This window comes from Salvelinus namaycush, chromosome 32 (genome assembly GCF_016432855.1).
Source record: "Salvelinus namaycush isolate Seneca chromosome 32, SaNama_1.0, whole genome shotgun sequence".
In the NCBI taxonomy this organism is placed as follows: Eukaryota; Metazoa; Chordata; class Actinopteri; order Salmoniformes; family Salmonidae; genus Salvelinus; species Salvelinus namaycush.
Window position 1 is genome coordinate 11,172,311 of NC_052338.1, and position 19,755 is coordinate 11,192,065.

Below are 19,755 nucleotides of genomic sequence, written 5' to 3' on the forward strand. Positions count from 1 at the left end.
GGGGGTGGTCGAGTCTTTGTCTAGAGGGGGAGTGAGTGGGTGTGGGCAGCTACTGTAGACACTATGGAGATACAGTGAGTGGATGAGAGGAAGAGAGAGATGAAGAAATTGAGGGTGGGAAAAGGTAAAACATTGCCTCGGGGGGGGGAAAAGGAGAAAGAGAAAAGGAAAGCAGATCTAGATGCCAGTAACTGATTTTAATGACGATAACAAAATGACTAAATGGTGTAGCCGTGAGGTATGCCCTGCGGTACGCAGACAAGTGTCTGCTGTTCTGAATTCCCAAGGAAGTGGAAGTGATGGAAGTGACTGTCACTCTTCAGAAATGTCCCAAAAAGTCTGTTTGTCTGGCACGCTTGCTCTCGACTCTCCGTCTGGGCCCTAGCTATGGATCCTTTGTCTCACTGGTTGTCTCTTCGTTGGCAGCCAACGTCACCACTCATTCATACCGCATTTCCTAACTCTCTCTCTTTCATTCACCATTTCTTCTCCCCTTTCTCTCCTGCCCATTTCCCTCTCTCTTCCTGTTACCTTTGAATTCTACCCCGATTCTCTTTGCAACCTTCATTTCATGGCCATTTTAGTTTTTCTGTCTGGCTTGTCAAGCTGTTAAAATCCTCCTGTCTGTCACACAGCTGGACAAGTGCCTGCTAACCCTGACCCAATTTTTGCCTCCAGCACTGTTGCTAAGCCCCTCCAGCTGACTTCACTGCTGGATATGAATATTGGCCGCTAACACGAAAGCTAAATCCCTGCACATGCAGTTTACTGGTGGCCCGGGGTGTGGCTGGCTGCAACTTCAAGCATCTGGGGTCATCCAGTCCAGTTCTAGCCTGGTCAAACCAGACTGAATGCTGCACTCACTGTTTCCAATGGTAAGAGCTGTGTTCAGTCTGGTTTTACCAGGCTACTAATTTCAGCCAAGGTGCATGAAGGCTAATGAAGGCTGCTATGCTGAAACCTGTTGGTTTTTGATAGTAAAGGAAGAGGACTTAAAATGGTACTATCATTTTCTTCCAAGAGAAAATCTCTCGCAGAATTATTGTAGTTGATAGCTGGGGCCTCTGTCATCTTTGCTCTATAACAGAGTTAGGTAACCTTAAGCAAATGTGACTATGCGTAGTTATTCCTGACCACTGAGGTTGATTTTGGGCCTCGGTCACAGATTTTAACCAAAGAAGGTGGCTTTGCAGACTGCAGTTGTGAATCTGAATCATTAGGATGTCCATTGGTGGGTGTGGCTTCTGGTTTCAGTTTCAGGCCTATACCGCCGCCTTTTACATGACACAGGGTTCGTGTTCAGTAGGGAGAAAACGTCCTGAAACATTTTGAAACTGGGAGATGCTGCCAGAACTTCAAATCAAATCAAATCTTGCCCAACATGAACAACTTTCCCAACATGAACACAGATTTTTGTTTTCCGTGTGTCCTATTGAACACAACTCTGGTGGGCAGAATCTCTTCAGTTGGCAGACATCCCCATATGACACGCATAAATCTGAGCTGCACTTCACTTGAATTTCCAAGTTTGTTGATACCATTGTTAGGAAGACACATCATGTTGAATGAGACATTGACATTCATCTGTATTCATCAGTATCTGTATTCATTCATAGACTCAAGGAGAGGTCAGTGAGATATAGAGGCTGACTTGACTCCATACAGAAGTCAGAATGGCGCTTACCATATAAAATGATTGCCCTTACAGTAAACAAGTGAACAGTCACAAACAACTATTACAAACACTAATATAGTCCCTTTAAACCTATTAGTGAGCAAATTGGTCCGTTTACACAAAAAAAACTAAATTAACTTCCATGACAATTCCCATGACAACGGCATGCATAATTCAGGGATTTTATTTATTTAGTTTATGCATTTGCATCGGTGGCTTTTTGTGAATGCAGCATGTGAGTGTTTTTGTTGTAAGCGCATGAACATTCACTATGTTAAGTGTGTATAGTGTAGTTCACCTACCAATTTTCCTTGCTGCTGAGTTGTTTTACATAGAACTCGCAGGAGAAAAGGAGAAATAATGAGGCTCTTGAGGCCTCATTATAGCTGTGATCAGTGCAGCCATACAGCAGTGTCTGTCAACCGCACACAAGCACGCAATGCACACGCAATCCACACATTCATGATCTCTACAGTCTGGACAATGATTGGCTAAATCAGGTGTGTTATTGCAGGACTGGAGTGATAGCCTGCAGAGTCAGTAGTGCTGGAGATCCCTGCTCTATAGAATGCTCTGATGGTTTGTATGCAGAACCTTACATACGCCCCGGGTCCCTGTCCCACCCCTAATGGAGCAAGACAGCATGATGCATGCTGAATACTACACTCTTCACACCCCTGACCACACACACACACACACACAAGCTTTCTCAGAGGCTTCCATCCCTCACCACATTACCGTACATGACAGTAACAGGTGTCCATTAACTGGAAAACACTCACACTGTATACCAGGCTCCGTGTTTCTTAGTGTGTGTGTGTGTGTGTGTGTGTGTGCCAGCTCTCCCCAACTCTCTCGGTGGCTTCTGGAGTCTGATTATGTGTGGAGACGGTGGAACACACATCCTGTTCTCATCCGCTCCGGGGTGAACTCGGAATTCCAAACAGCTCCGACCGACCAGCTCGACGGGAGAGGGGCCCCCGCTGTTGCCAGGGCCACCCATATGAGAGAGAGAAAGAGGGAGAGGACAGTGAAGGAAAGACAGAATATTATTGGGGAAAATGGCTTAATTTGAATAAAATGGTTTAAATTGAAGGAGAGGGCGAAGGAAACCCAAGTTTTCATGGTAGTAAACATACATACAAAGGTAACATTACATACATAGTTTAAACATTAGCAACAAGACAGAGAACCCACTGCTTTACTCAAAGATAGACATTGTGCCTCTGTCAATCAGTCCCTGAGAAAATGTGACCAGCAACACCAAACCTTAATCTACCTACACCATCAGCAGATGGCTGACAGCACTTACTGTCACGTTCCTGACCTGTTTTCTGTTGTTTTGTATGTGTTTAGTTGGTCAGGGCGTGAGTTGGGGTGGGTAGTCTATGTTATGTGTTTTCTATGTTGGGTTAATGTGTTGCCTGGTATGGTTCTCAATTAGAGGCAGGTGTTTGACGTTTCCTCTGATTGAGAACCATATTAAGGTAGGTTGTTCTCACTGTTTGTTTGTGGGTGATTGTTCCTGTGTCTGTGTTTTCCACATGGGACTGTTTCGTTTGTTCGTTCGTTTTAGGTAGTCTGTTCCTGTTCGTGCGTTCGTCGTCTATATGTAAGTTCGTTTGTTTCAGGTCTGTTGACTTCGTTTATTGTTTTGTAGTTTGTTCTAGTGTTTTGTCAGTGTTTCGTCTTTCATTAAATAAATTAGTATGTATTCATCACCCGCTGCGCCTTGGTCCGTTCATTCACCACAAGACGAAAGTTACAGAATCACCCACCAGTGTGGTTCTGTGGGGGGGGGGGGGGGGGGGGGGGGGGGGGGGCTAAAGGGGAGTGTGGCGAAGTCAGGTAGGAGACCTGCGCCAACTTCCCGGGCTTACCGTGGAGAGCGAGAGTACGGGCAGACACCGTGTTACGCAGTAGAGCGCATGGTGTCTCCTGTACGTGTTCATAGCCCGGTGCGGGTTATTCCACCTCCCCGCACTAGCCGGGCTAGATTGAGCATTGAGCCAAGTGCCATGAAGCCGGCTCTACATATCTGGCCTCCAGTACGTCTCCTCGGGCCGGTGTACATGGCACCAGCCTTACGCATGGTGTCCCCGGTTCGCCAACACAGCCCAGTGCGGGTTATTCCACCTCCCCGCACTGGACGGGCTACGGGGAGCATTCAACCAGGTAAGGTTGGGCAGGCTCAGTGCTCAAGGGAGCCAGTACGCCTGCACGGTCCGGTATATCCGGCGCCACCTTCCCGCCCCAGCCCAGTACCTCCAGTTCCGGCACCACGCACCAAGCTTCCTGTGCGTCTCCAGAGCCCTGTTCCTCCTCCACGCACTAGCCCTATGGTGCGTGTCTCCAGCCCGGTACCACCAGTTCCGGCACCACGCATCAAGCCTCCTGTGCGTCTCCAGAGCCCTGTACGCACTGTTCCTTCTCCCCGCACTCGCCCTGAGGTGCGTGCCCTCAGCGCGGTACCACCAGTGCCGGTACCACGCACCAGGCCTATAGTGCGCATCGAGAGTCCAGTGTGCCCTGTGCCTGCTCCCCGCACTAGCCTTGAGGTGCGTGTCTCCAGTCCGGTACCACCTGTTCCGGCACCACGCACCAGGCCTACTGTGCGCCTCAGCAGGTCAGAGTCGGCCATCTGCCCAACGCCACCTGCACTGCTCGTCTGCCCAGCATCGTCTGAGCCATCCGTCTGCCCAGCGCCGTCTGAGCCATCCGTCTGCCACAAGCCATTAGAGCCGCCCGTCTGTCCCGAGCCATTAGAGCCGTCCGTCAGTCAGGAGCCGCCAGAGCCGTCCGTCAGTCAGGAGCCGCCCGTCAGTCAGGAGCCGCCAGAGCCGCCAGCCAGTCAGGAGCTGCCAGAGCCGCCCTCCAGTCAGGAGCTGCCAGAGCCGCCCTCCAGTCAGGAGCTGCCAGAGCCGCCCTCCAGTCAGGAGCTGCCAGAGCCGCCCTCCAGTCAGGAGCTGCCCTACAGTCATGAGCTGCCCTACAGTCATGAGCTGCCCTACAGTCATGAGCTGCCCTACAGTCCGGAGCTGCCCTACAGTCCGGAGCTGCCACCTCAGTCCGGAGCTGCCACCTCAGTCCGGAGCTGCCACCTCAGTCCGGAGCTGCCACCTCAGTCCGGAGCTGCCACCTCAGTCCGGAGCTGCCACCTCAGTCCGGAGCTGCCACTCAGTCCGGAGCTGCCACTCAGTCCAGAGTTGTCCCTCTGTCCTGAGCTACCACTTTGTCCTGAGCTACCTCTTTGTCCTGAGTTGTCTCCTCTATTTAGGAGGGGCGTTGGTGAAGGTTCCTGGACCATGGTCGGGGGCGAGGGTCGCCACTCAAGGGACGCTAAGGAGGGGGACAAAGACAGTGGTGGAGTGGTGTCCTCGTCCACCGCCGGAGCCGCCACCGCGGACAGATGCCCACCCAGACCCTCCCCTTGAGTTTTAGGGGGTGCGCCCGGCGTTCGCACCTTGAGGGGGGGGTTCTGTCACGTTCCTGACCTGTTTTCTGTTGTTTTGTATGTGTTTAGTTGGTCAGGGCGTGAGTTGGGGTGGGTAGTCTATGTTATGTGTTTTCTATGTTGGGTTAATGTGTTGCCTGGTATGGTTCTCAATTAGAGGCAGGTGTTTGACGTTTCCTCTGATTGAGAACCATATTAAGGTAGGTTGTTCTCACTGTTTGTTTGTGGGTGATTGTTCCTGTGTCTGTGTTTTCCACATGGGACTGTTTCGTTTGTTCGTTCGTTTTAGGTAGTCTGTTCCTGTTCGTGCGTTCGTCGTCTATATGTAAGTTCGTTTGTTTCAGGTCTGTTGACTTCGTTTATTGTTTTGTAATTTGTTCTAGTGTTTTGTCAGTGTTTCGTCTTTCATTAAATAAATTAGTATGTATTCATCACCCGCTGCGCCTTGGTCCGTTCATTCACCACAAGACGAACGTTACACTTACTTGGGCATAAGGGTACCCATATGTGCAGGCTAAATTGCTGTTAAAAGTTTAGGCCAATGATAGTTCTAAGCAAGTCTGTCAAAAAATATTATAGGCTTGTTTTTTTAAACTTTTGACATTTCAGCCTTTACTGAAGTTCAGTTATAACAAGGTAGAGCTGTCACAGGTTAGTATTTGGACTCATTACAACACTAACTATGGTTTGAGTGCGTGTGTGTGTGTGTGGCCACAGGGCTGGTGAAGAGGCTATCGAGTCAGTACTAAAGAGACTGTAAGTAAGCCTTGTCCAAGCCAGAACGACACAAATTATTGTCGCATTCTAATAGATAACTTACAAAGTGGGGTTTTGAAAGAAATCAAATCTAATTTTATGAGTCACATGCGCCGAATACAACAGGTGTAGACCTTACAGTGAAATGCTTACTTACGAGCCCCTAACCAACAATACAGTATAAAAATAAAATACAAATAAGATTAAGAAACAAAAGTAACAAGTAATTAAACAGCAGCAGTAAAATAACAATAGCGAGACTATATACAGGGGTTGAGGACTATATACAGTTGAGGTAATATGTACATGTAGGTAGAGTTATTAAAGTGGCTATGCATAGATAATAACAACAGAGAGTAGCAGTGGTTTAAGAGGGGGGGCATTGAAAATAGTCTGGGTAGCAATTTGATTAGATGTTCAGGAGTCTTATGGCTTGGGGGTAGAAGCTGTTTAGAAGCCTCTTGGACCTAGACTTGGCGCTCCGGTACCACTTGCCGTGCGGTAGCAGAGAGAACATCTGAGGACCCATGCCAAATATTTTCAGTCTCCTGAGGGGGAATAGGTTTTGTCGTGCCCTCTTCACGACTGTCTTGGTGTGCTTGGACCATGTTAGTTTGTTGATGTGGACACCAAGGAACTTGAAGCTCTCAACCTGCTACACTACAGCCCCGTCGATGAGAATGGGGACGTGCCCTGTCCTCTTTTTCCTGTAGTCCACAAGCATCTTTTTTGTCTTGATCACGTTGAGGGAGAGGTTGTTGTCCTGGCACCACACGGCCAGGTCTCTGACCTCCTCCCTATCGGCTGTCTCATCGTTGTCGGTGATTGTCGGTGATTGTGTCATCGGCAAACTTAATGATGGTGTTGGAGTCGTGTCTGGCCGTGCAGTCATGAGTGAACAGGGAGTACAGGAGGGGACTGAGCACGCACCCCTGACGGGCCCCTATGTTGAGGATCAGCGTGGCGGATGTGTTGTTTCCTACCCTTACCACCTGGGGGCGACCTGTCAGGAAGTCCAGGATCCAGTTGCAGAGGGAGGTGTTTAGTCCCAGGGTCCTTAGCTTATTGATGAGCTTTGAAGGCACTATGGTGTTGACCGCTGAGCTGTAGTCAATTAATAGCATTCTCAAATAGGTGTTCCTTTTGTCCAGGTGGGAAAGGGCAGTGTGGAGTGCAATAGAGATTGCATCATCTGTGGATCTGTTAGGGCGGTATGCAAATTGTAGTGGGTCTAGGGTTTCTGGAATAATGGTGTTGATGTGAGCCTTGACCAGCCTTTCAAAGCACTTCATGGCTAAAGACGTGAGTGCTACGGATCGATAGTCAAGTCATTTAGGCAGGTTACCTTAGTGTTCTTGAACCAGGGACTATGGTGGTCTGCTTAAAACATGTTGGTATTACAGACTCAGACAGGGAGAGGTTTGAAAATGTCAGTGAAGACACTTGCCAGTTGGTCAGCGCATGCTCGGAATACACACCCTGGTGAGAGTGTGATCACACAGTCTTCCAGAACAGCTGGTGCTCTCATGCATGTTTCAGTTTTATTTGCCTCGAAGCGAGCATAGAAGTAGTTTAGCTCGTCTGGTAGACTTGTGTCACTGGGCAGCACTCGGCTGTGCTTCCCTTTGTAGTCTGTAATAGTTTGTAAGCCCTGCCACATCCGATGAGCGTCAGAGCCGGTGTAGTATGATTCGATCTTAGTACTGTATTGACGTTTTGCCCATCAGTATTGAAGAAACGGGGTCTATAACGACGGAAAGGAAATGATAAGATCATGAACATGAATAACCTTTCTCTGTTCTCTCCCTGTCCCTCTTTCTCTTCCGCCCCCTTCTCAGACGTGTCCCCGGTGCTGGCGGGCTTCCTGGGCGCCGGGGTCCTGGTGGTCTCAGTCACGGTGGCCGTCTTCCTCTGGACCTGCTGCCAGCGTCGCTACCGCCAGATGACGGGCAGCTACAAGCTCCAATCAGGACCCTGCGACCAGGCCGTGGATCCGCCCTACAAGTTCATCCACATGCTCAAGGGAATCAGCATCTACCCGGAGACACTTAGTAACAAGAAGATAGTCCGTGTGAGTCGACGCCCGGGCTCCTCGCGAAATGGCGGCGGATCCGGTGTTGAGTGGGGTCGTAATGGTGAGCGAGGAAGAGGGGGAGGAGGAAGGGTGATGCTAGTAGACGTCGACCCAGAAACGGGCCTGCTCAACAGCTCCACCAACCTGCAGATGAGCCACCTACTGCCCCCTGCTGGACAGCCTAGGTTAGAGCAGGCACTGCCCATCCGCTCCGACTACTGCTGCCTGGAGAGCAGCTCCAGGGGTAACAGCAGTAGCAGTAGCTGTGACGCCAGCAAGATAGCCTCGCCCTTTACCCCGTGCCAGGGGGAGGGAAACACCATGCCGCCCGCTGCCCTAGGTACCCTCAGCCTGGTCGTGGACTACAACTTCCCCAAGAAGGCGCTGGTGGTGACCATTGTTGGCGCCCAGGGTCTGCCCGCCGTGGATGAGCAGGCGGGTAGCTCGGACCCCTACGTGAAGATGACCATACTGCCAGAAAAGAAGCATCGGGTCAAGGTGAGTCTGGTTCCTCTGGAGGTTTCTTCCTACCTACAGGGTTGTTCCTTTCCACTGTTTAGGTATTTGGGGTTGTGGTCCCAATTAGGCTAATACTGTTATTATTGAATTATTTGAATTATCATTATTACAGATTTAGATCAAAATAAGATGACGCCATATTTTTTCTTTATGGTGCAAACATGAGGCAAGAAAAGTTTGAAGACCCCTGCATTATCCCTGTTATTTTTTATTGTAAAAGATAGTGTTAGTGTTACTGTAACTGTTTAAGTGCTACTGTCACAATAGCAACCAGACTGAAATAAAAGCGATTGCTCTGCAGACCCGCGTTCTGAGGAAGACCCTGGAGCCAGTGTTTGACGAGACGTTTACGTTCTACGGCGTGGCCTACAGCGCACTGCCTGACCTCACGCTGCACTTCCTGGTGCTTAGCTTTGACCGCTTTGCCCGTGATGATGTCATCGGGGAGGCGGCGGTACCCCTGGCAGGGGTGGACCCCAGCACGGGACGAGTCCACATCACCCAACAGATCAGCAAGAGACACATCCAGGTGAGGGATGGGGAGGGGGCGGGGGGGGAGGAATGGATGGAGGGAAGAGAGAAGGCATTACCTTGATTTATTACCTTTATTTAGGTAGGTTATTAAGAACACATTCCTTCTCTTTTACAATAATGGCCTGACAATAGACCCATCCTGGTTAGAGAAGGGAATCCAACACCATCATTAAGGACAGATGAAGAGAGGGGAAAGAGGATGAAAGGGAGGGAGGGAAGGGGTGTGGTAAAAGATAGTAATTCATAGAGAGATGAGTAGACAGAATTTGAGGATAGAGGGAGGAGTTGGAAAGGTGAGGATGGAGAAAGGGAATGGGAGGAAGGAGAGAGAGGAGGTTAGGATGGATAGGTGGAGCAGTTACGGGGCTTTTATGGCCAGCAACACTAGAGGTGAAGGGGGAGGGATAAGGAGAGCGAGGGGAGAGAGAGAAAGAAAGATGGAGAGAGAAGAGACTGACTAATCATAACTGGCTTCTAGCACAGGGTTGGCAGAAGGGTGATACATTTGCTAAATAAATGTCTATAGATTTAAATTTGAAATGGTATAAATAATATAATAATCAATCCTGGCTTGTTTGCTTTTTGGCTATTGCATATGTATTATTGCAAACAACCAATCTTTCTCTCATTTAATCATTGTCACACACGCATGCATTCCCAAACACTCCACACACATGCAGCTGAAACATATCTGGGAGGCTGGTCTGTTTGTGTGTGTGTATTGATTGGAGGCCCATTAGGCCCATAAAAGTGGAGAGAGACTGGTGTTATCTCTGACTGTAGGAAGACATCCATCATAGTCAGCACCGGAAACAAAAGCCTCTTCCCCACATCATTACACATGATCCATATAAGGCAGAGGGAGGGAGGGAGAGGGGGGGGGGGGAGAGAGCAGAGTGAGGGTGGGATAGAGGGAGAGCAGAAAGACAGAAGAGAGGAGGGGGGGCGGACAGACACAGGAAGGGAGGGGTGTGAGAGAGCAGAGAGTGGTGGTATAGAAAGAGGAGAGAGAGAGGGAAATGGAGAGAGAGGGTGATGGAAAGAGAAATAGAGGGGGGAGGCTACGCCAATTGACAAGAAAGGGCCCCACCCATAACACACACACAGAGAGAAGGAGGGAGAGACCGAGAGAGAGAGGCCTGCACTATATGAGAAAGACCTCCGCCCAACACAATCTGCACTGAAAAAAAGATAAATATAAAGAAACCTGCACTGAATGCATACTGCACACAGCCAGACTCACACACAGAGAGAGAGAGAGACCCTGTACAAAGTCTGCACTGATTAGACCATATGGCTGTTAGGACAGACCGTAAATAAGCTACACACCATTACGTTCCCACAGAGACATTAAAACATATTGATATCATCTCTAGAACTCATGCAGTACACACAGCTACTCTTCGAAGACAGCAGACACGCACATGCACTCACATAGTCATGCACACACACGTGTAAACACATTACAGGCATAAGTATCATTCCCAGTGCCACTGTAAGCCTGTCAAGCGAGACAGTACAGATATGTATACACACATGCATAATATCTTCCTCCATTATTTGTACTATTTTCTACATTGTACAACAATAGTGAATCAATCAAAACTATGAAATAACACATAGGAAATCATGTAGTAACCAAAAACGCATTAAACAAAATATATTTTATATTTGAGATTCTTCAAAGTAGCCACCCTTTGCCTTGATGACAGCTTTGTACACTCTTGGCATCTCTCAACTAGCTTAATGAGGTTTTCACCTGGAATGCATTTCAGTTAATAGGTGTGCCTTGTTAAAACTAAATTTGTGGAATTTCTTTCCTTACTGCGTTTGAGTCAATTAGATGTGTTGTGACAAGGTTGGGGTGGTATACAGCAGATAGCCCTATTTAGTAAAAGACCAAGTCCATATTATGGCAAGAACAGCTCAAATAAGCAAATAAGCATTACTTTAAGACACGAAGGTCAGTCAATCCAGAAAATGGCACGAACTTTGAACGTTTCTTCAAGTGCAGCCGCAAAAACCATCAAGCATTATGATAACTGGCTCTCATGAGGACCGCCACAGGAAAGGAAGACCCAGAGTTACCTCTGCTGCAGAGGATAAGTTCATTAGAGTTACCAGCCTCAGATATTCGGCCCAAATAAATGGTTCAGAGTTCAAGTAACAGACACATCAACATCAACTGTTCAGAGGAGACTGCGTGAATCAGGCCTTCATGGTCAAATTGCTGCAAAGAAACCACTACTAAAGGACACCAATAAGAAGAAGAGACTTGCTTGGGCCAAGAAACACGAGCAATGGACATTAGAACGGTGGAAATCTGTCCTTTGGTCTGATGAGTCCAAATTTTATATTTTTGGTTCCAACCGCCGTGTTTTTGTGAGACGCAGAATAGGTGAACGGATGATCTCCGCATGTGTGGTTCCCACTGTGAAGCATGGAGGAGGAGGTGTGATGGTGTGGGGGTGCTATGTGGGTGACACAGTCTGTGATTTTTCAAATTCAAGGCACACTTAACCAGCATGGCTACCACAACATTCTGCAGCGATACATCCCATCTGGTTTGCACTTAGTCCCACTATCATTTGTTTTTCAACATGGCAATGACCCAACACACCTCCAGGCTGTGTAAGGGCTATTTGACCAAGAAGGAGAATGATGGAGTGCTGCATCAGATGACCTGGCCTCGACAATCACCTGACCTCAACCCAATAGAGATGGTTTGTGATGAGTTGGACCGCAGAGCGAAGGAAAAGCAACCGGCTCAGCATATGCGGGAACTCCTTCAAGAAAAGCATTCCAGGTGAAGCTGGTTGAGAGAGTGCCAAGAGTGTGCAAAGCTGTCATCAAGGCAAAGGGTGGCTATTTTAAATAATCTCAAATATAAAACACATTTTTTGGTTACTGCATGATTCTATATGTTTTATTTCATAGTTTTCACTATTATTCTACAATGTAGAAAATAGTAAAAATAAAGAAACCCTTGAATGAGTAGGTGAGTCCAAAATTTTGACTGGTACTGTACACATTTCATCTCCATGCAGTCACACTATTTCACACCCCTCTCCCTCATATGGAGATTTATAAGTGCATACTTCCACCATCTCCTCTCCCTTTGTCCCTCTATTTCCCTTTTTTCCCTCTGTCTCATCTTCCTTTCTCTTCCTCTTTGTTCTCTACCCCCTCATCTCTCGCTCTCCTTCTTATCTCTTATCTAAATTGAATTCCCTCCTATTTTAGTGCAGTTGTGGCCGGACCATAAGTCCAGAGGAGACGTCCATTAAACTTCTATCTGTGGGGGAACTTAAGTGGAGGGGAAAGCTTAAATGATTGAATTGGGGGGCAGTAAAGACGTCACACTCATTACGACAGAAGTAGCTCACACACTTAGCAGTGGTTCATAATAGCTATTATCTGTTTAGAACATAACATTTATATTTTGAGCATGGCCATTGTGATTCTCCATCATTCTACAGTAGCGCTTAAACGCTTCAAAACTCCCATTCAGCACAAGCCGCCCAAAATGTCACATTGGTTTATATGGCGGCATTAGCTCCTAGCGCTGTTATGACTGTGCTTTGCAGCAAGAACCATCCATGAAGAAAAAAAACTGCACCATTTACTTGTACTTTAGATTAAAATGTCAGGGAACTAAACGATGCCAAACATGATGGGTAATTTCTGCATCTCACACTGCAGTGAGTCTTTGGCATGTTCATTTATGTATTCAAAAAGGTCCTTTTAAGTATGAAATGCACCATTTACTACATGAGTACTTTAGAATATAGTCAAAAAGATTAAAATGTTAGGGAACTGAGCTATTGTACACTACAAATGGTTGTGTACAGACCAGTAGTTTCAGACTATTTTTGTGTGTTTTTTTGTAGAGCAGAGCTCCCCTGCCACTAGTGGTGATTCTAAATGAAGTGTGGCATTAAGTCCTGCTCACTAATGAAAAAGCTACCGATACACTGTATTGGAGACAATTAGGAGGCTATCTATGTCCGTCATACTTTGTATGCAGATGGTAGCAGATTTACGAGCACACGCACGCACACACATTACACACAGACACACGTCTCGGCCTCGGTAATTCTCTATTTCTCCGTTCTAAGTTCAAGCTCAGCCTTGGGCCGCCTCCCACAGCGCGTTGCCATGGTGACACCTAGACGTAGTATAGGAATTCACGCTCTGAGAAAGAGAGCGAGACATATGAAAGCAGTTAAAAAGAGTGGGACGGAAAGCCTATTCCCCCTCAGGAAACTAAAAAGATTTGGCATGGGTCCTGAGATCCTCAAAAGCTTCTACAGCTGCAACATCGAGAGCATCCTGATTGGTTGCATCACTGCCTGGTACGGCAATTGCTCGGCCTCTGACCGCAAGGCACTACAGAGGGTAGTGCGTACGGCCCAGTACATCACTGGGGCTAAGCTGCCTGCCATCCACGACCTCTACACCAGGCGGTGTCAGAGGAAGGCCCTAAAAGTTGTCAAAGACCCCAGCCACCCCAGTCATAGACTGTTCTCTCAACTACCGCATGGCAAGCGGTACCAGAGTGCCAAGTCTAGGACAAAAAGGCTTCTCAACAGTTTTTACCCCCAAGCCATAAGACTCCTGAACAGGTAATCAAATGGCTACCCGGACAATTTGCATTGTCCCCACCCCTCTTTTTACGCTGCTGCTACTCTCTGTTTATCATATATGCATAGTCACTTTAACTATACATTCATGTACATCCTATCTCAATTGGGCCGACCGACCAGTGCTCCCGCACATTGGCTAACCGGGCTATCTGCATTGTGTCACACCCACCACCCGCCAACCCCTCTTTTACGCTACTGCTACTCTCTGTTCATCATATAGGCATAGTCACTTTAACCATATCTACATGTACATACTACCTCACTCAACCTGACTAACCGGTGTCTGTATGTAGCCTCGCTAATTTTATAGCCTCGCTACTGTATATAGCCTGTCTTTTTATTGTTGTTTAATTTCTTTACCTACCTATTGTTCACCTAATACCTTTTTTGCACTATTGGTTAGAGCCTGTAAGTAAGCATTTCACTGTAAGGTCTGTTGTATTTGGCGCACGTGACAAATAAACTTTGATTTGAAGGAAAGAAATTCCACAAATTAACTTTTTAAGAAGGCAAACCTGTTAATTGAAATGCATTCCAGGTGACTACCTCATGAAGCAGGTTGAGAGAATGCCAAGAGTGTGCAAAGCTGTCATCAAGGCAAAGAATGGGTGGCTACTTTGCAGAATCTCAAATATATTAGGATTTGTTTAACACTTTTTTGATTACTACATGATTCCATGTGTTATTTCAAATTTTTGATGTCTTCACATTTATTCTAGAATGTAAAACATTTTTTAAATAAAGAAAAACCCTTGAATGAGTAGGTGTGTCCAAACTTTTGGCTGGTACTGTATATTAGTTTGACTGTCATTATGTATGAATTGTGTGCATACCGGAAGTGTAGGTGGATGGGTGGGTTATGGAGGTTTGTCTGCCATATTCTTGTGCAAGGCAGGTTTTGTGTGTATGTGTCTACTTTATGGGTACTTTGTGTGTATATATGTGTGTAATGTACAGTGCCTTCAGAAAGTATTCACACCCCTTGCCTTTTTCCACATTTTGTGTTCCAGCCTGAATTTAAAATGGATTAAATTGAGATTTTGTGTCACTGATCTACACACATACCACATCAAAGTGAAGTTGTGTTTTTAGAAATGTTTATAAATTAATAAAAAATGAAATGTCCTGATTCAATAAGTATTTAACCCTTTTGTTATGGCAAATCTATATAGGTTCAGGAGTAAAAATGTGCTTAACAAGTCACATAATAAGTTGCATGGACTTACTCTGTGTGCAATAATGGTGTTCAACCTTTTTAAATGACTAACCCATCTCTGTACACATACAATAATCTGTAAGGTCAGTTACAGAGTTTAATGGCTGTGATAGGAGATAACTGAAGATTGGTCAACAACATTGAAGTTACTCCACAATACTAACATACAGTTGAAGTCGGAAGTTTACATACACCTTAGCCAAATACATTTAAACTCAGTTTTTCACAATTCCTGACATTTAATTCCTGACATAAAAATTCCCTGTCTTAGGTCAGTTAGGATCACCACTTTATTTTAAGAATGTGAAATGTCAGATTAATAGTAGAGAGAATGATTTTTCAGCTTTTATTTCTTTCATCACATTCCCAGTGGGTCAGAAGTTTACATACACTAAATTAGTATTTGGTAGCATTGCCTTTAAATTGTTTAACTTGGGTCAAACGTTTCGGGTAGCCTTCCACAAGCTTCCCACAATAAATTGGGTGAATTTTGGCCCATTCCTCCTGACAGAGCTGGTGTAACTGAGTCAGGTTTGTAGGCCTCCTTGCTCACACACGCTTTTTCAGTTCTGCCCACAAATTTTCTATGGGATTGAGGTCAGGGCTTTGTGATGGCCACCCCAATACCTTGATTTTGTTGTCCTTAAGCCATTTTGCCACAACTTTGGAAGTATGCTTGGGGTCATCGTCCATTTGGAAGACCCATTTGCAACCAAGCTTCAACTTCCTGGCTGATGTCTTGAGATGTTGCTGTAATATATCCACAGTATTTTCCTACCTCATGATGCCATCTATTTTGTGAAGTGCACCAGTCCCTCCTGCAGAAAAGCACCCCCACAACATGATGCTGCCACCCCCGTGCTTCACGGTTGGGATGGTGTTCTTCGGGCTTGCAAGCTTCCCCCTTTTTCCTCCGAACATAACGATGGTCATTATGGCCAAACAGTTCTATTTTTGTTTCATCAGACCAGAGGACATTTCTCCAAAAAGTGTGATCTTTGTCCCCATGTGCAGTTGCAAACTGTAGTTTGGCTTTTTTATGGCGGTTTTGGAGCAGTGGCTTCTTCCTTGCTGAGTGGCCTTTCAGGTTATGTCGATATAGGACTCATTTTACAGTGGATGTAGATACTTTTGTACCCGTTTCCTCCAGCATCTTCACAAGGTCCTTTGCTGTTGTTCTGGGATTGATTTACACTTTTCGCACCAAAGTACGTTCATCTCTAGGAGACCGAACGCGTCTCCTTCCTGAGTGGTATGACGGCTGCGTGGTCCCATGGTGTTTATACTTGCGTACTATTGTTTGTACAGATGAACGTGGTACCTTCAGGCGTTTGGAAATTGCTCCCAAGGATGAGCCAGACTTGTGGAGGTCTCCAATGAGGTCTTGGCTGATTTCTTTTGATTTTCCCATGATGTCAAGCAAAGAGGCACTGAGTTTGAAGGTAGGCCTTGAAATACATCCACAAGTACACCTCCAATTGACTCAATTGATGTCAATTAGCCTATCAGAAGCTTCTAAATCCATGACATCATTTTCTGGAATTTTCCAAGCTGTTTAAAGACACAGTCAACTTAGTGTATGTAAACTTCTGACCCACTGGAATTGTGATTAAGTGAAATAATCTGTCTGTAAACAATTGTTGGAAAAATGACTTGTGTCATGCACAAAGTAGATGTCCTAACCGACTTGACAAAACTATAGTTTGTTAACAAGAAATTTGTGGAGTGGTTGAAAAACGAGTTTTAATGACTCCAACCTAAGTGTATGTAAACTTCTGACTTCAACTGTAAATGACAGAGTGAAAAGAAGGAAGCCTCTACAGAATAAAAATATTCCAAAACGTGCATCCTGTTTGCAATAAGGCACTAAAGTAATATTTTCAAGCATGTTGGTGGCTGCATCATGTTATGGGTATGCTTGTCACCGGCAAGGACTAGGGAGTTTTTTTTAGGGTAAAAATAAACAGAAGCACTGTGCTATGCACAGGCAAAATCATAGAGGAAAACTTGGTTCAGTCTGCTTTCCAACAGATACTGGGAGACAAAAATCACCTTTCAGCAGTACAATTACCTAAAACACAAAGTGGATTTGCTTACCAAGATGTCATTGAATGTTCCTGAGTGTTCTTAAGTTTTGACTTTAATTGGCTTAAATCTATGGCAAGACTTGAAAATGGCTGTCTAGCAAAAATCAAGAACCAACTTGACGGCTCAGAAAAATATTCTCTCAAACCTATTCGCTTGAAGATTTTTTTTTAAAGATTGGGCAAATATTGTACAATCCATGTGTGCAAAGCTCTTAGAGACTTACCAATAAAGACTCACAGCTGTAATTACTGCCAAAGGTGATTCTAACATGTATTGACTCAGGGGGTTGAATACTTATCTAATTGATATATTAGTGTTTTATTTTCAATTATTTGTCAAAATGTTTTTTGAATTTTTCTTCCACTTTGACATTAAGAGTATTTTGTGTAAATAGTTGATATGAAAATTAAATCCATTCTGATCCCACTTTGTAACTGCAAAATGTGGAAAAGGTCAAGGGGTGTGAATACTTTCTGATGGCACTGTATGTGTCTATGTGTGTGTTCTAACTGTGTTCTCCACGCTGTGTGTGTGCATCTACATTCTAACCCTGTGCTCTCTCTGCAGTGTGTGAGCCGTGGGGAGCTGCTGGTGTCTCTGTCCTACCAGCCTGTCACTCACAGGCTCAATGTGGTGGTGCTGAAGGCCAAACACCTGCCCAAGATGGACATCACTGGCCTATCAGGCAGTAAGTACTACGCACACACAAACACACAAACAAACAAACACACACACACACACCTCACCCACTTTCCCCTCTATCCATCCCTCACAGACCCCTATGTGAAGGTGAACGTGTTCTACGGCTGCAAGCGCATTGCCAAGAAGAAGACGCACGTGAAGAAGTGCACCCTCAACCCCGTTTTCAACGAGTCATTCATCTACGACGTGCCCGCCGAGCTGCTGGCCGACATCTCCGTGGAGTTCCTGGTGGTCGACTTCGACCGTACCACCAAGAACGAGGTGGTGGGCCGCCTGGTGCTGGGCGGCCAGAGCCTCATGCGCACTGGGGTCACCCACTGGAGAGAGGTCTGCGACAACCCCCGCCGGCAGATTGCCAAGTGGCACAACCTGGGCGAGTATTAGGACGGCTCAGAAAAATACCCGAAAATGTTCAAAAATCATGCAATTTCTCAGAGTGGATATTCTGTCGAAAAATCACCACCGCCACTACTGTTTCAAACCTATTCTCTTAGAAAATTAAAGAATGAAATAAACCCTTCCCGCCTGAAGTAAAGAGACTCAACCAGACCACCGGAACCCCACCCAGCATGGACATGTATGGTTGGACCACTCACTTCTATGAAAAATTCCCGCAACCACGGGGGCTGAGAAAAATCTGACCAGACTTTCAGGAATCACTGACGACAAAAGACTTGATTGAAGATTTCAAAACCAAAATCTGAATAATAATAATATATATATATATATATACACACACACACATTTGAATGTATACACAAATATATATCCTTCACATTCATTACTGTTAGCGAGATCCATGTGGTCCTACCGGTTGGGTGGGTGTGTGAAGGGGCTGTGGTTCATCCAATCAGAGTTCACAACAGAGAGTGCATCACAACCCTACCCCTGACCCCCCCTCCTCCAGCCCCCGCCACCCATAGGTATAAACATTCCTTTACTTGCATGCTTGAACAAGTTCAAAATAAAACACACCCGGGAAGGAAGAATACAGTAGGTAATACTCTCTCTTAATCTTAACCTGGGCTGCATTTCAAACTCATAAAAGACACCCTCCTCCACTTACCTTCGCCTTATGCCCTTGGGGGAATCCCCGTGGCCATTTTTGTCTTTGGTCCAAATGATTAGCCAATAAAGGGAAGTTGGCAACGTAAGCCCCTCAGCCCTCGTTTTTGATTGAGTTTGCGAGTGTACAATTATGTTCACTCTGGGCCTGAAACGCCCCATAATTCAATTCGCGATGATTGTACATCCGCTAAGAACAGTCAGCCAAAACTTAAAACCTCAACGTCAATATGGATAAGTCAAAAGAATGTACATAAGTTAGAAATTGTGCTACTAATGCACATGACGGCTCAAACACATATCATAAAAGTAATGATGTTTTTGTTTGGTTAGCTTTTTGGAAACGTTAACTTGCGCACATAACGTTCTCTGACATCACACTTTTACATTGTTATTTTCCATTTACCTGATATAACTTAGTAGGATGGCTAACATTCGATGTCTGCGGGTGCGTTGTCTTAATTGTCTGTAGCGCATATAAGGCACGCACAACAGTTCCATGATGACTGAAAACACAACCGTGGGATGAACGAGTGACACATTTCCGGGAAAGAACGGTCCATTTCAAATGAATTAATACTTCCCTTGTCCTGCAAGTGTCAACTCGTCAGACGTCATGAAACGTCATCAGAAGTGTCCATTTAATTTGAGGGCTGAGGGGAGAGGGTGTGTCTTTTAAGTGTTTGGAATGCAGCCCTGGTGTACCAATTCCCTTTAAATCAGGAAGTATCCCCTGGTACTGCACAGGATTGGGAGGGTTTATGTTAATTAGAGGGTGTGGTTAATTTATATTGCGATGGGTCAGTTTTTTAAGGTAGGGAAATGTTTTTTTTTAATAGTGGTAATATTAGAGGCATGGTTAATTTATGGGACAGGATGGGGTACTATATTTAAGTAATAAGGCACGGGGGGTGTGGTATATGGCCAATTGCCACGGCTAAGGGCTGTGGTATATTGGCTGCGATGCATAGTGCCTAAGAACAGCCCTTAGCCGTGGTATATTGGCCATATACCACAAACCCCCGA

At 45.8% G+C, this 19,755-nt stretch overlaps 1 protein-coding gene across 1 annotated transcript in view; it reads left to right on the forward strand.

The window, feature by feature from the left end:
- LOC120026818 (synaptotagmin-11-like) overlaps nucleotides 1-18,048 on the forward strand; it is a 37,208-nt gene extending 19,160 nt beyond the window's left edge. Inside the window, exons 5-8 of the mRNA XM_038971532.1 lie at nucleotides 7,724-8,457; nucleotides 8,780-9,007; nucleotides 17,530-17,650; nucleotides 17,738-18,048. Of these exons, the coding sequence (XP_038827460.1) occupies nucleotides 7,724-8,457; nucleotides 8,780-9,007; nucleotides 17,530-17,650; nucleotides 17,738-18,048 (1,394 nt within the window). The remainder of the gene's footprint in view (nucleotides 1-7,723; nucleotides 8,458-8,779; nucleotides 9,008-17,529; nucleotides 17,651-17,737) is intronic.
- The last annotated feature ends 1,707 nt before the right edge of the window (nucleotides 18,049-19,755 follow it).